At 32.6% G+C, this 13,304-nt stretch overlaps 1 protein-coding gene across 1 annotated transcript in view; it reads left to right on the forward strand.

Moving 5' to 3' along the window:
• The first annotated feature begins 8,331 nt into the window (after positions 1-8,331).
• Positions 8,332-13,304, forward strand: part of mgl (low-density lipoprotein receptor-related protein megalin) — a 254,385-nt gene continuing 249,412 nt past the window's right edge. The window contains exon 1 of the mRNA XM_080164265.1: positions 8,332-8,493. Within this exon, the coding sequence (XP_080020391.1) occupies positions 8,376-8,493 (118 nt within the window). The 5' untranslated portion in view covers positions 8,332-8,375. The remainder of the gene's footprint in view (positions 8,494-13,304) is intronic.

Genomic DNA, 13,304 nt, shown 5'->3' on the forward strand with positions numbered 1-13,304 from the left:
AGTATGCCCAGCTGGAGACCACGTTTTTTGTCCTCTGTGGTTTTCTTCATCACCCAGTCAATGACCAATATAAATAGAATAGGTGATAAAATGCATCCCTGTCTAACTCCAGTGCTTATTTTAAAGAAATCAGATGTCTTATTGTTTCCAACTGAAACACAGGCTTGGAAGTTGTCATAAAATTTAGTTATCATAATTATCATCTTTTCAGGTATACCATAACTTCTTAGTATTTTCCAGAGTGTTTGTCTGTGTATGGAGTCAAAGGCCTTAGAGAAATCAACAAAATTTACATGGAGTGGCTTGTTAAATTCAACACATTGTTCAATAACTGTCCTAAGGGTGAAAATTTGGTCAACACAGCCTCTTCCAGCACGGAACCCAGCTTGTTCTTCTCTTAGTTTATTGTCAATTTTCTCATCAATTCTATTTAAAATAACTTTACATAGGACCTTGCTTGGGATAGAAAGCAGCATAATTCCTCTCCAATTATCACAATTGTTCAAATCTCCCTTCTTAGGTAGTTTTATGATTATACCTTTAGACCAGTCAGTTGGTATCTTTTCTTGTCTCCAAATTTTATCAAAGAGATCAGTCAGAGTCCTAGCAGAAAGATCTATGTCTGCCTTAAGCATTTCAGCAGTTATCAAGTCAGGTCCAGGTGCTTTGTCGTTCTTTAGACTATGTATAGCAGCTTTAACTTCTTGAATAGTTGGTGGTCTTGTGTCTATGTCTATTTCATGTCCTGGTTCTGGTTCAGCAGTAATTTCAGGTTCAGGTCTGTTCAACACTTCTTCAAAATGCGATTTCCACCTTTCAGCAACTTCTTTTTCTGTAGTGAGTAATTTACCATCTTTAGCCTTGATAGTTTCACCACTCTTTTTGTTATATTTGCCACTTAATTGCTTGGTTATGTTGCATACTGTTTTCATGTTACCGAAGTCAGCTGCTCTCTGGGCCTTTTCAGCCAGATTGTCAATGTAATCTCTCTTGTCTTTCCTTGTGCGTTTTTTGACTTCTTTGTCTTTAGCAGTATATTCAGCTCTTAAATTGCCCATGTCAGCCAAATGTTGAGCATTATGAATTTTGTTTTTAAGATTCTTTCTCTCTTCTATTTTGTTCCATGTTTCTTCAGAGATCCAGTCCTTTTTCTCTGGTTTCTTGTGTCCTAGGATTTCCTTAGCAGTAGATTGAAAGTTTTCTTTAATTGAAGTCCAAGTGATCTCAGTCTCGTCATTTAGGTCCTCTAAGACTTGAAATCTATTTCTGAGTTTTAAGACAAATTCATTCTTTATCACTGGGTCCTTTAATCTTGAAGAATCATATTGTCTGCCAATCTCACTCTTTTTATCATGGCCAGTACGCTTCAGCTTTAATTTAATCTTACTGACAACTAGTTCATGGTCACTGAATATGTCGGCTCCTCTATAGCTCCTACAGTCTTGCATTGATTTGACCCATTTTCTATTGATCATAATATGGTCAATCATGTTTCTTGTTTGTCCATCAGGTGTTGTCCAGGTATATTTGTGAATGTTTTTGTGTTGGAATAATGTACCTCCTACGACCATATCATTATTTAAACAGAATTCAAGTAAAAGTTCTCCATTTTCATTTCTTGTACCTATGCCAAAGTGTCCCATTGCATTTTCCACTCCAGTCCTGTCAGTTCCTACTTTAGCATTCATATCTCCAAGAACTAGACACATGTCATGTTTGGGTACTGAGTTTCTGATTGATTGCAGTTGATCATAAAACTCTTGTTTTACTTCTTCACTTTTGTCATTTGTTGGGGCATAGCATTGGATAAGGGTCAACTTGCAGTGCCTTGATTGGAATCTAGCCTTAATTATTCTGTCTGATATAGGTTTCCAGTCTATTAGTGAATTGACATGTCGTTTTTGGATAATTATAGCAACCCCATACATATGTTGACTTTAAATTGTATAAGCTATTAATTATAAATATTTGAGTCTTCCCTTATTAATCAGACAGGCAGCCAAAAATTTTCCGCTCCTCTCGTTAGAGACAAGCAATGAATTATCCTATTAGTGATTAATGTAAGCCCCCCTTTAATTTATACAAATATGTTGGGTATTGCTGTAGGAATTTACAAAGGTTTGAAATTTATGGGACGATTCTTACTTTAAAATAGAAACATGTATGAAAACTTGTGTAAGGGTGGGATGTGTGTTGACCAAAAACGAACTGAAATGAATATTGCCACTACCTAAGCAACTATAATAGACAACAATTGGAGTTTGGAAACAATTCTCTTATGCACATTTTAATCAATACTGTAGCCACTAAATGGATGTAGAATATACGTGGATGTTATAACAGGGGAAAAATTGTCATCAATATAAAGGTCAGCTCATTTATCCATTAAAAAGGGAGGGGTTGGATGGGGGGTATCGTTTTTTAGCCAGTTGCAATTTTCACTTTATTACAGAACATAAAAATCTGGTGTAACATCGGTAATAATGCATATATTAGCTACTGGTAGCAATATGTGCATTTTTAATTTACTTTTGGTAATTATTTTAGTGTTGCTACGCTTTCTAGACTGCACCTTCCTGTTCTGAAAATTATAATGCAATGTTTAAAATCGATAGTATGATTCTATCATGCCTAAATCAATGACGTTACGTACGTATAAACGAACGAACCCTGATATAAAAAGTAACAGGATCTGTGTCTGTTTTCCTGTATAGAAGGATCTTGCTTACCGCCGAACCGATATGATTCTCCTTATGATTAAAACTTCTCATAGGACCTGGTAAGGATACTGACTCTTTGGGGTAGGGTACTACCAACCTTCCAAGAGAAATCACACCCAGAAAAAAATGAACCCACCTCCAAGAAAAATTCTTTTCAAAATTAAAAGTGGAGCGCCTCCCCATTCCATCTCTTTTTTCAAGTGCTCCTTGATGCCTTTATGAGAAAATAGCCACTAGAACAGATCTAAAGTATAGATGAATATACTACTTCAATTACCTTTTTCGTCTGCTACCAAATAGTTTTCCACTACTTGGCTGTTTTAACATTAACGACACCATTGTATGATTTTCAATGACCCAATTGAGAGTCCGCACAAGGACACTGCGATGGAGAGATACAGTTATTTAACGTCTTCCTCCTCTAGTGTTTTACTCTAATGCCGCTAGTACAGGATAAATGAGCATTATTTTGTTATTCAACTTAATGTTCCTACTCCCTATATAAAGATGCATATTTTAAAAAATGTAGTAGAAAAAAACTCAAAGTGGTATCTTACAAACCAATCCAGTTTAACTTTTAACTCCCATCTACTAATACCATTTGAATTTATAGTGCATTTTTACTAGTTACATAATATTAATAATATTATTAAATCAGTCTACAACCAATACTATAGAAGTTAACACTCAATGTTATGTCCTATTATATAAAGTAGTATGTTTTTTTGTCTGATGGTTAAGATCTCAAGAACTACTGAACTGATTGAGTTCTCTATTAAGCTGTACAAAGATTCTATGAGGTTTTGAGCTGTTTTTCTAGATCATCTCTTCCTTATTGAATACAAAGCCCCTAAATGCTAGGGACATAACCTCTAGTTAGAATTCAAATTGTCAATGTATAATTTAAGGAAAAAAATATTATATGGCAAAGCCTCTCTATAATACTGATTTGTACGTCATAATATCAGTTTATTATTACATTGATTGTAACGGTGCTAATGACTATCCTAAATACTAAAGTAACATAATATTTAAAAGTCTTTATGTTCGCTAAGATCTCGTAAACGGCAGTAACTATGGTTACACAATTTTCATGCTGGTTTTTTCATAGATGATTTTGGGCTATAAGGTTTGTGGGTGCTACAATCACCCACAAAATACAGTATTTCAATCTTTTTTTTGTGATGCCGCTATTTATCTAGTTAAAAGTTGATTTGGAAGTGTTTTATTTGAGTTATTTGTTAAGATAATTAAAGAGTAAATACTACTCCACTTTCAATTTGTGGGTGGAGATACCACCCCTCAAAATAGTTATAAACCTTATCTGGACCTAGGCGCAGCTTCACTGTAAAGAAAATCCAGATTGGTTCAGCAGTTAGCGAGAATCTTTGCAACAGATACACATTCATCATGCTACTTTTATATAAGATAGTACTTTGCTACCAATGGATGTTTACATTCTTGTATTTGAAGTTGTTCATATGCTTGAAATATATTCTAATTAAGCTGGTACCATCTAGTATTTTACCGGTTGGGCTTAAAGTACTTTTTAAAAGCGATGCTTTTCTATAATTAGGAATATGTCCGTCTGTAACAGTAAGCGGTTTTCCATTATTATGGATGTTAGAATTGCCTTAACGATTTCAAACTTTAGATTATTATTCCTGTAACAATTAGTTTCTATTTAGAAAGCGTAGCAACTCTATAATTGTTTTTTGCCAAAAAATTTTTGTGTATTTTTATATCCAATTCATCTTATATTGGCAACATTTATTCCTAGGAAAAAAGGTACGATATTTTAAGCGAAGCATTTCTATAATCAAGTCCAATATTTATAGTCCTATAGTTTTTGTTCATAATGCTTTGAACTAGGAAATCTTTAGATATTAATTTAGGATAATTTTAGTGTAAAATATCATATTATAGCGCTTCTGAATGATTTATTTAATGTACATTGTCCTATCCTTGTAGTCGACATAACTGGTTAATATTGTATGTCAACACTTAGGTTCTAGGTTCAACAGGGGTTTACAACCACCGAAGCAAATAAAAGTTAAACAAAGTAAACTGAAAAAAAACATTCTTTACAAATGTACAAAAAGATGCACCCCATTATAGTCAGTGATACAGGGATAGCATAATTGACAATAAATTAATCTTTCTTCAGTTATAATAAACAAAAATAGTTCATTTCGTGACAACGCCTCTTAGGGGGCATTTCGTCGTATTTTCACAGTTGCTTATGATAGGTTATTTTAGGTTAGGTCATTGCCCCGCAGAGTTAGGGAATTGGTTCCGCACGGTTAGGGCCCAAAGCAGGGGCTAGATATAGGAGAAAATCTACTGTAAAAAATACGACGAAACGCCCCTTAAGAGGCGTTGTCACGAAAGAAACTATACGCCAAAATTCTTTATAATTGGTGGAATATAATTAGTGCGGAAAAAGTTAGTAGAAAGTTATCTCCTCAAACATAACTATGGAGGGAAGATGTTTTATTGTACAGCTTTAGGAGAAAATTTTAATGTCTATGCCCCTCCCCTCTCAAAATTTTTTTTTTTAGAATATTGTGGAGAACTTGACCAAAGTGTTGTCATTTAAAGAGTTTATATAGACTCTTCGGCTTAGTAAAAACACAATTAACGGACACAATATCGAAATGTCGACACTTTCTATCAGGGAAATTCAGAGCGATGATTAATTTATCACCAATTATCCTCCTAGTCCCTGACTATAGCATTGAAGAACAGTATAAAAATTTATTCTAATGTTGGAAAAATGCTTTTGTTTTTCAGGGAGGTTTAGGGAACAATTTCATTTAGATAAATCTACAACCACTTCTTCCTCCCAAAATGTACAAGATTCTTTAGGGATTCGGGATGGGACAATAGAGATAAATAATATCTCCCCCCTCCCACCCCCAAAAAAGTTTTATGTTTCAAATTCTCCCATTTTTTTTTGGGGGGGGGGGGCGGGAGGGGAGAAAGATGGGTTGCAAATTAATTAAACCGTACCAATAAGGGGGAAGATTAATTTATCGTAAATTGTGCTATCACTGGCTACCTGAAAAGATGCTTTTGTATTATATTTCAACAATACACAATGCAGCTTGCATAGTCAATAGTCCAGATCTCAAAATAGTAACCTTAAAAACCTAGGCTAGATACGGTTTTATATTGATCCTAAAAGCATAGGCGTGATGAAAGAAGGTGTTGGAGATGTCAAAATGCAACTTAAAATTGAAGTTAGGTAAGCCGGCCTTACTCTTTTTGAACCCCTTTAAAATACAGCCCCTTGGCAAAACCTTATGAACGTTACTGCCCTAATGGCATATGCTATGAATGAAAATCTTGCACACAATTATTAAAAAAAAATGGCAATTTCTCCCAAATCGAATATGAACTACAAATGTCAAACAACTTCATTTTAATGGAAAGTTTGGTAAAGGTATCCACTTATAAAGACAATTGTAATAAACTAAACATATTTTTTCAACACTTCTTGTAAAACCGGGCTAGTTTACCATTACAGACAGGCAGACCGACCAACAGACAGACACAAACACTTAGATATTAGATTCGCAGCTAAAAAGAATTATGAGTATAATTATGTACATAAGTAGTGAAGCAATGATAATCTTTCAATGTTTTAGATTTAAAAAGAGCATTTGACATTGTTTAAACTTTTAGTATTCTGTAATGGCTGACATATTATCGACCTGACATTATTCAAATGAATTCATTGGTGTATATTATGTCATCTGTAGATGGTTAAAAATTAAAGGCTTGTGTTTGAGAAAGGATATAAAAGTTTATTTTACTTGATGTGTGACTTGGGCTATTGCACGTGCCAGGAATTTTGTAATATCCACGCAAAACAAACTATTTTGCCAACAACTTTTCCGTCGGCTAAAGGTAGAATGTATTTGTTAACCCTTACAGCTCGGGCCCCAATTCCCACCTTAATAGATCGGGGGGGGGGCTCCAAGAGCCCCCCCCTCTATCTCGGCTCCTGTTACAGATAAAGACGTAAAATTTTTTTCTGGTGGTTCATGTTTATTTTTAGAGAAAATTACTTTTTCTAGTCATAGCAGCCAGGCCGCTCCTTAGCCGCTTTTTAGCGGCCAGCCGCTAAATTTTAAAACAGCTGTAGAGCGGCCAATTTTGCAGCTAGGATGACCAAATTTTAGGACGAACTATTATTTTTCATAACAAAAAAATTACCTTTTCTGATCATCGCCAAAAAACGGCAAATAACGGAAACCGCCATTTTCGGCGGTTACGGCGGTAAAACGGCGGTTGGCGGCGCCGATTAATATTTTTATCTGTTTGATGTTGCTCAAGGATTTACCAAAAAAAATTATAGGACTCTAGCTGTAATAGAAGCCATGATTTTCATGACATATGTCTGTAGTAAAAGCCGGACAAAAATCGGTCATAAAGTCGGTCAGGGAGCGGTCAAACGGTCATAACACATTTTTTCTCAGAAGGTCATTGATATCTAAGTATTCACCAAAAAAATTTTAGGTTTCTCCTTATGCACAAAAGTCATAATGTAGAAATTAAGATTTTTTTAGAATTTTTTTAGAATTTTGGTGCTACCCAACCGACTTTGACCGGACACCACGACCGACACAGACCAGATATCCTAATAAAATCAACTCTTGCCGACGTATAATTACTAAACTTAAAAAGTCATGAAGTCACAGCACTCCATCTTACCTACAAAAAAAATGAGATTGAAAAAACTAGAGGGGGGGGCTCTTGGAGCCCCCCCCCCCCCCCCCCCCCCGATCTGTAAGGGTTAATCTCCATCTAAATTTAACCTGTCAATTTTTGTGCCTATCAAATGATTTACAAGATTAATTGTTTATTTCGACTATATCAATAGCATTAAATAAGAGTGGTCATTACTGACATAATATCAACATATTACAAAAGTCTCTACGGACGGATAGAAAGATTGATTCGACCTAATTACTTTTTAAAGGTATGGCCACCTTGAAAAGGATGGATATTCCCAAATTTGTTCTCACTTTTTCTCATTGAATAGTAATACCCAGTAGTGTTGTTATATTTACAAACAAACAAATTAAAGTGATTTTTAACACGCAGAGTGTGATGTACTAAACATTTTTCCCTCACTCTACAATGCAATTTATGAATCGCTAATTTTCTTAATTGATTCAGTTTCTTGGTATTTAACAAGGATGACAACCTCCAAAAGTAGTGGGTGAATCACACAAAATTCAGGGCTGGACAAAGTGAATTAGATGTTCAGTGTTATGAAAAAAAGAGAGAAAGTATTTTGGTAACTCCAGGTTTTGGATGGTACATTGGACTATATAATTGAAATTGGATAAAATTTTTTTCAATTCATTAGCTTAAAATTTTTAGGTATTTTCATTAAATCTTAATTAGATGGTCATAATTAACAATGTTCACGCTTTATGATTCACAAAACCAATATTTTTTTCTATCATAACAAAAAAATTTTTTTTGTTCATTGTCTTATGCCTCATGTTCCATAATTTACTCCTAATTCTTTATTATTTTATTAATTTATTGACAATTCCTTCCAAATTCTGATAAATTAATAACTAATTTTGTTTTCAGATAAGGTTTAAATGCCTAAAATCTAGTTATTTTAGATGACAAATGTATAAGTTAATCTTAATAGTTATAATATGTGTATTAACTATCATTGTACTGCCGGTACATTCACAATTTGTACATAGACCTCTTAGAGAATGGAGAACCAGCACAATAGAGTCAGGTAAGCAAAGTATCTACAGTGACAGTAGTTTTTTTTTACTGATGCACGCAAATACAAAGAAAAGCGACCCCAGTCTATGTATGCCGTACGTTTTTTACTATCTTTGTACTGCTGGTATATAAGCAGTTTGTACATTGTCCTGTGGCATAAGGAAAAAGGATAAGAGGATGAATACTCACCCCAATTTCATTGTAAAATATTACTTCCCCCCTACTAAAATAATTTGTCTGCTATTTATCTAAACCGTCCGCGGCTTTTTGCATCTTAATCATAACCTATTCTATATATGTAAAAAAAAATAAAAAAAAATTTATCTTATTAATTATTATTATTTTTCTTTAATTTATTATGTTTTAAAAAAAATTTAAGAAAATATTTAAAATACAATTTGATTTAGAATCTTAAAAAACAAACAGCCGCGGACGGTCTTAGTGCAGCAGAAAAGTATGTTTCGCCTAGTTTAAAAATAGGAGGGTTCACCTTTTATGATTAAAAATTTATTTTTTTTCAAATTAGCCTAAATGTAATATTTAAATCTAATTAACATGATAAAACGTTTAAATGTTTACTAATAAAAAATTAATAGTTTAGCTCTCAGCCACCAGGTTCGCTAGTTGTCTACTTCAAAGACATACATTAAAACTAAGGCTAAATATTAAATAAAAAATTTCATAACTGAATAATCTAAATAAGTGAATAATCTGTAAAGCTATCTATGTTCTTTCTCAGACAATACTCGTTTTTACAATATTTTTAACATTTTCAAGTGATGTTATTTACCCCTCAGGGTTTGGCCCTTTAGTGACAAAAATCCAAAACAAGAAAAATACAGGCAAAATAAAAATTGATGAACGCTTTGATATTCTAGTTCTATATCCAAAGCTAGATGGCACTGAAAAACTGATTATTATAATTTACAATCAAATGTTCATATTAAATTTGTAAAAACGTTTATTTATTAAAAAATATAAGTTAGATAGACTGCAATATAAATCTTATAAGCTGATAATGAGTGTTATGATTAAAGTCCGTAGCAAAGTCATGAAAAATTAATAATGATAATTTTATATTCTTTCATTAGGTTTCATCAGAATGGATAATAATTCAAAATATTTCTATATCATCCCTTAAAAATTAGATTTATGCTTCAAACAGCAACTATAATTGTCTTGAAATTATATTTAATTTTAAGATATTCCCATTTTTAAAAGTGGTGGAATAACATTAAAAATTCAGCGCGGCAATTGCTCAATATAGGCCTCTAGGCCCACTGCCTATTTTAGTCCTTCAAATACCTCGATTTCTCTCTTTTATTATTTTCTCTATGTCCTGTGGTAAGCCAGAGAGAGGGGACAATGGACTGTTTATTACACTAGTCCCAAAAGTTTTATAATTACGTTTTCTAATTCGATGCCTTAACAACTTTGGGGACTTTAGTGAATTTTGATTGGTTGGTTTATTAAGTTTAGTGATCAAACGTTTCAACCCATAATTTGATGCTTCATAATGGGTAATTTTGTCTATCATAATTGTGGATGTAAATCAATTTATCATCCATTGCCTTATTCCTTTAGATCCCAATGCAGATAAGCACAGTATCTAGAGAGACAATAGTTTTAGGGATCTAAAGGGATAAGACAATGGCCGATGATACACAAAATTACCCCTTCTGTAGGTTCCAATTGGTGGTTGAAATGTTTTCTAAATTAAAAGGGGAATATTTTGAGTGTTTTTACATTTGGACATAAGTATCTTTGTTTTTATTAGTAGCGAAGCCACACTATAATTAACTTTGTTTGTCCGCCAGTCAGCTCATCCCGTAAACCTATGAGGAAAATGTGATTTTCTCGGCTTTTATTGGAGATTGTCAGCTGAAATTTTCAGTAAAAATTTCTATGATATATTCACATATAGCCTATAATTTTTTTGTCTGTCTATGAGGCGTTCATGATTCAAAGGGCATATTTGTTAAAAGGACAATAATTTTCTTTTAGTTATTTCACACTCTCTCTCTTTCTTTACTTCAGTGTACCAACTGGCCATTTGCTCTATACCTCACATTGTTACATTTGGATGTTGTCGTCCTTGTTATTTATCTATCGCTTTCCCTGGATTATTGGTCTATTTAAGTTTGTAGATTGAATTGTGTTTCTATATTGAATACAAACATGAAAAGGAGAAATTTGTTCAATCCACTTGAGATTTGTCTTTTGAAATGCTTGCAGGCAGGCAGGCAGCCAAGCAGCAAGTTCCAGGTACTGTCAGGCCAAGGATTTGCTTTTACAGGTCTCTTATTTTTCCATTTTTGAGAGTTACCAAACAAATTAACAACAAGGGGGAATAGTTTGGTCAGGTCAGGTTATATTTGCTACTGGTTAGTCCCGCATAGTTAGGGCACTGCATGTTTAGGCCTTGTAGGGTAAGCCCCCCCCCCCCTCCCCCTGCATAGATTAGGCTAATACTAGTCTGAAGGCTTTGAAAGTACTATAGTTGAGAGTATTTTTTTAAATTTAAAATTTTGCCAGCATTTAGCAATTTTCAAAGCTATTTAGTTTAATTTTTATTTAGCTTTCTTAATTATCTAATTATTATGAAAACAGTTATCATCATGATATTGTTTAACAATAGATCATAAATTATCCTTAACCAGGAATAATGACACCATTAGGTAAATTACCTTAAAAACGAATTGAACCACAATACAATTTCACACATTAATACAAATAATTCTTTATCCATATCTAACAATATCATAAAAAAAATTATCTTCTAATATAAATATTATCAATGTTCACTCCTTATATTGTACAAATAATTTTAGATATAAAACCTATTGGTAAAATATAAACTAAACAAAATTATTTATAAGAAATTATTTTAACCTCAAAACTAAAAAAAAACATTTCAAAGATGTTTTATGCAGTAAAACAACGTTTTTTTACTTTTCTTTATTTATCTTTAACTAAGATATCAGGCTTCATAGAATTAAATAGAGGTATTTTGGCTACCTTGGAAATAAACCAACTAGATATCTATTTTTCAACTTTCAGAATCTAAATCCTTGATGTAAAGTATTCAAGTTGTTTATATTTCATTATTTATTTATCAATTCAATCCAAGATTTGGATTCTCTAAAGGCTTCGCTACATAGTAACTATTTCAATTGGTATAACTTAATCAATATCTTGAAAATTTCAGTAGCAAAATGTAGAATAAGGATAGGGGGGGGGGGGGTGACGTTTTATGAAAAATTGAAAGAACATAAGAACTTGATGTAAAGCTTTTGTATTTGGAAGGATAAATTGAAATATAATGCGTGTCGTGTTGTATGGGAAATTGTAAGAATATAATAACTCATTGTAAAGCCCTGGCTTTTGTATTGGGTAGGGTAAATTTGAAAACTGTGTCAACCATTCTAAAGATCTTACTGGTAAAATATACATCATACTGCTAGAAATAAGAATATTAATATTATATAAGCAGATAGATTAGAATATAGTGTTAGTCATTCTAAAGACATACATCATACTTCTAGTATAAACAATAGAGGGACATATAAATTTATATGGAAAATTGAAAGAATATAAGATATTACTACAAAGCCCTAGCTTTTGTATTGGGAAAGAAAAAATAGAATATAGTGTCAGCCATTCTAGAGATCTTACTCTTCACATCTCCTTACTAGTATGAAAATAGAGGGACATATAAAGTTGTATGGGAAATTGTAAGAATATAAGAACTTACTGTAAAGCCCTGGCTTTTGTATTGGGAAAGAAAAAATAGAATATAGTGTCAGCCATTCTAGAGATCTTACTCTTCACATCTCCTTACTAGTATGAAAATAGAGGGACATATAAAGTTGTATGGTAAATTGTAAGAATATAAGAACTTACTGTAAAGCCCTGGCTTTTGTATTGGGAAAGATAAAATAGAATATAGTGTCAGCCATTTAAAGATCTTATTTATCACATACATCATACTACTAGTATAAACAATAGAGGGACATATAAAGTTGTATGGTAAATTGAAAGAATATAAGAACTTACTGTAAGGCCCTGGCTTTTGTATTGGGAAAGATAAATGACAATATAGTGTCATACACATAAACAAAACACTAACAGATATAAGTTTTAGGAAAAACAAATCAATTACAAATATTTGTATCAAATAGGTAGAATAATAAACAAAAATGTTCTTTTTTTAATCATAGAAAATGGAGGAGTTTACCCCAGGGAGTAAGGGAGGGGACAATGGGCAGTTAATTCAATTTTATAGTTGTGACCCTTTAAGGTTGAAAACCCAGATATTTCCAGATACAACAAGTATTTGCAATATAGCAACCTTTAGTGGAAATTTTTGACTTTTTGAATTGTTTTCAATTCGAAATGCACCATCCTTAAACTGATGCTTTACTACAAGCCTTTGATTCTAGAGATCAAAACCCTTGTTTACAATTCATTTCCATAATTGTTATTATTTGAACTTCGGAAAATTAAGGAAACATACCATTTTACTTTTACAACATCTTTTACCCAAATTTTTTTATTGTATTTATTAAAAAGCTTAGACATGAATGTTTCGGAACGCATTGCCTAGCCGTTCTCGAAATCTTATCTCGAAGCCCTCCGAATGACCAACATAGTGAAGTTTACGAATGTGTATTTATTACCATGAAAACAGTAAGTCTAAAACAAAAATATAAGAATTAATTACATAAAATTAATGGTTATTATTTTTGTAACATCGAGGTTGCGTGATTTCAATTTAATAAAAAATATGAATTTTCTAAAAAACTTTAAATTGGCACGAAA

The sequence above is a fragment of the Acartia tonsa genome, chromosome 6 (genome assembly GCF_053477335.1).
Source record: "Acartia tonsa isolate MP-2025a chromosome 6, ASM5347733v1, whole genome shotgun sequence".
Taxonomy (NCBI): Eukaryota; Metazoa; Arthropoda; class Copepoda; order Calanoida; family Acartiidae; genus Acartia; species Acartia tonsa.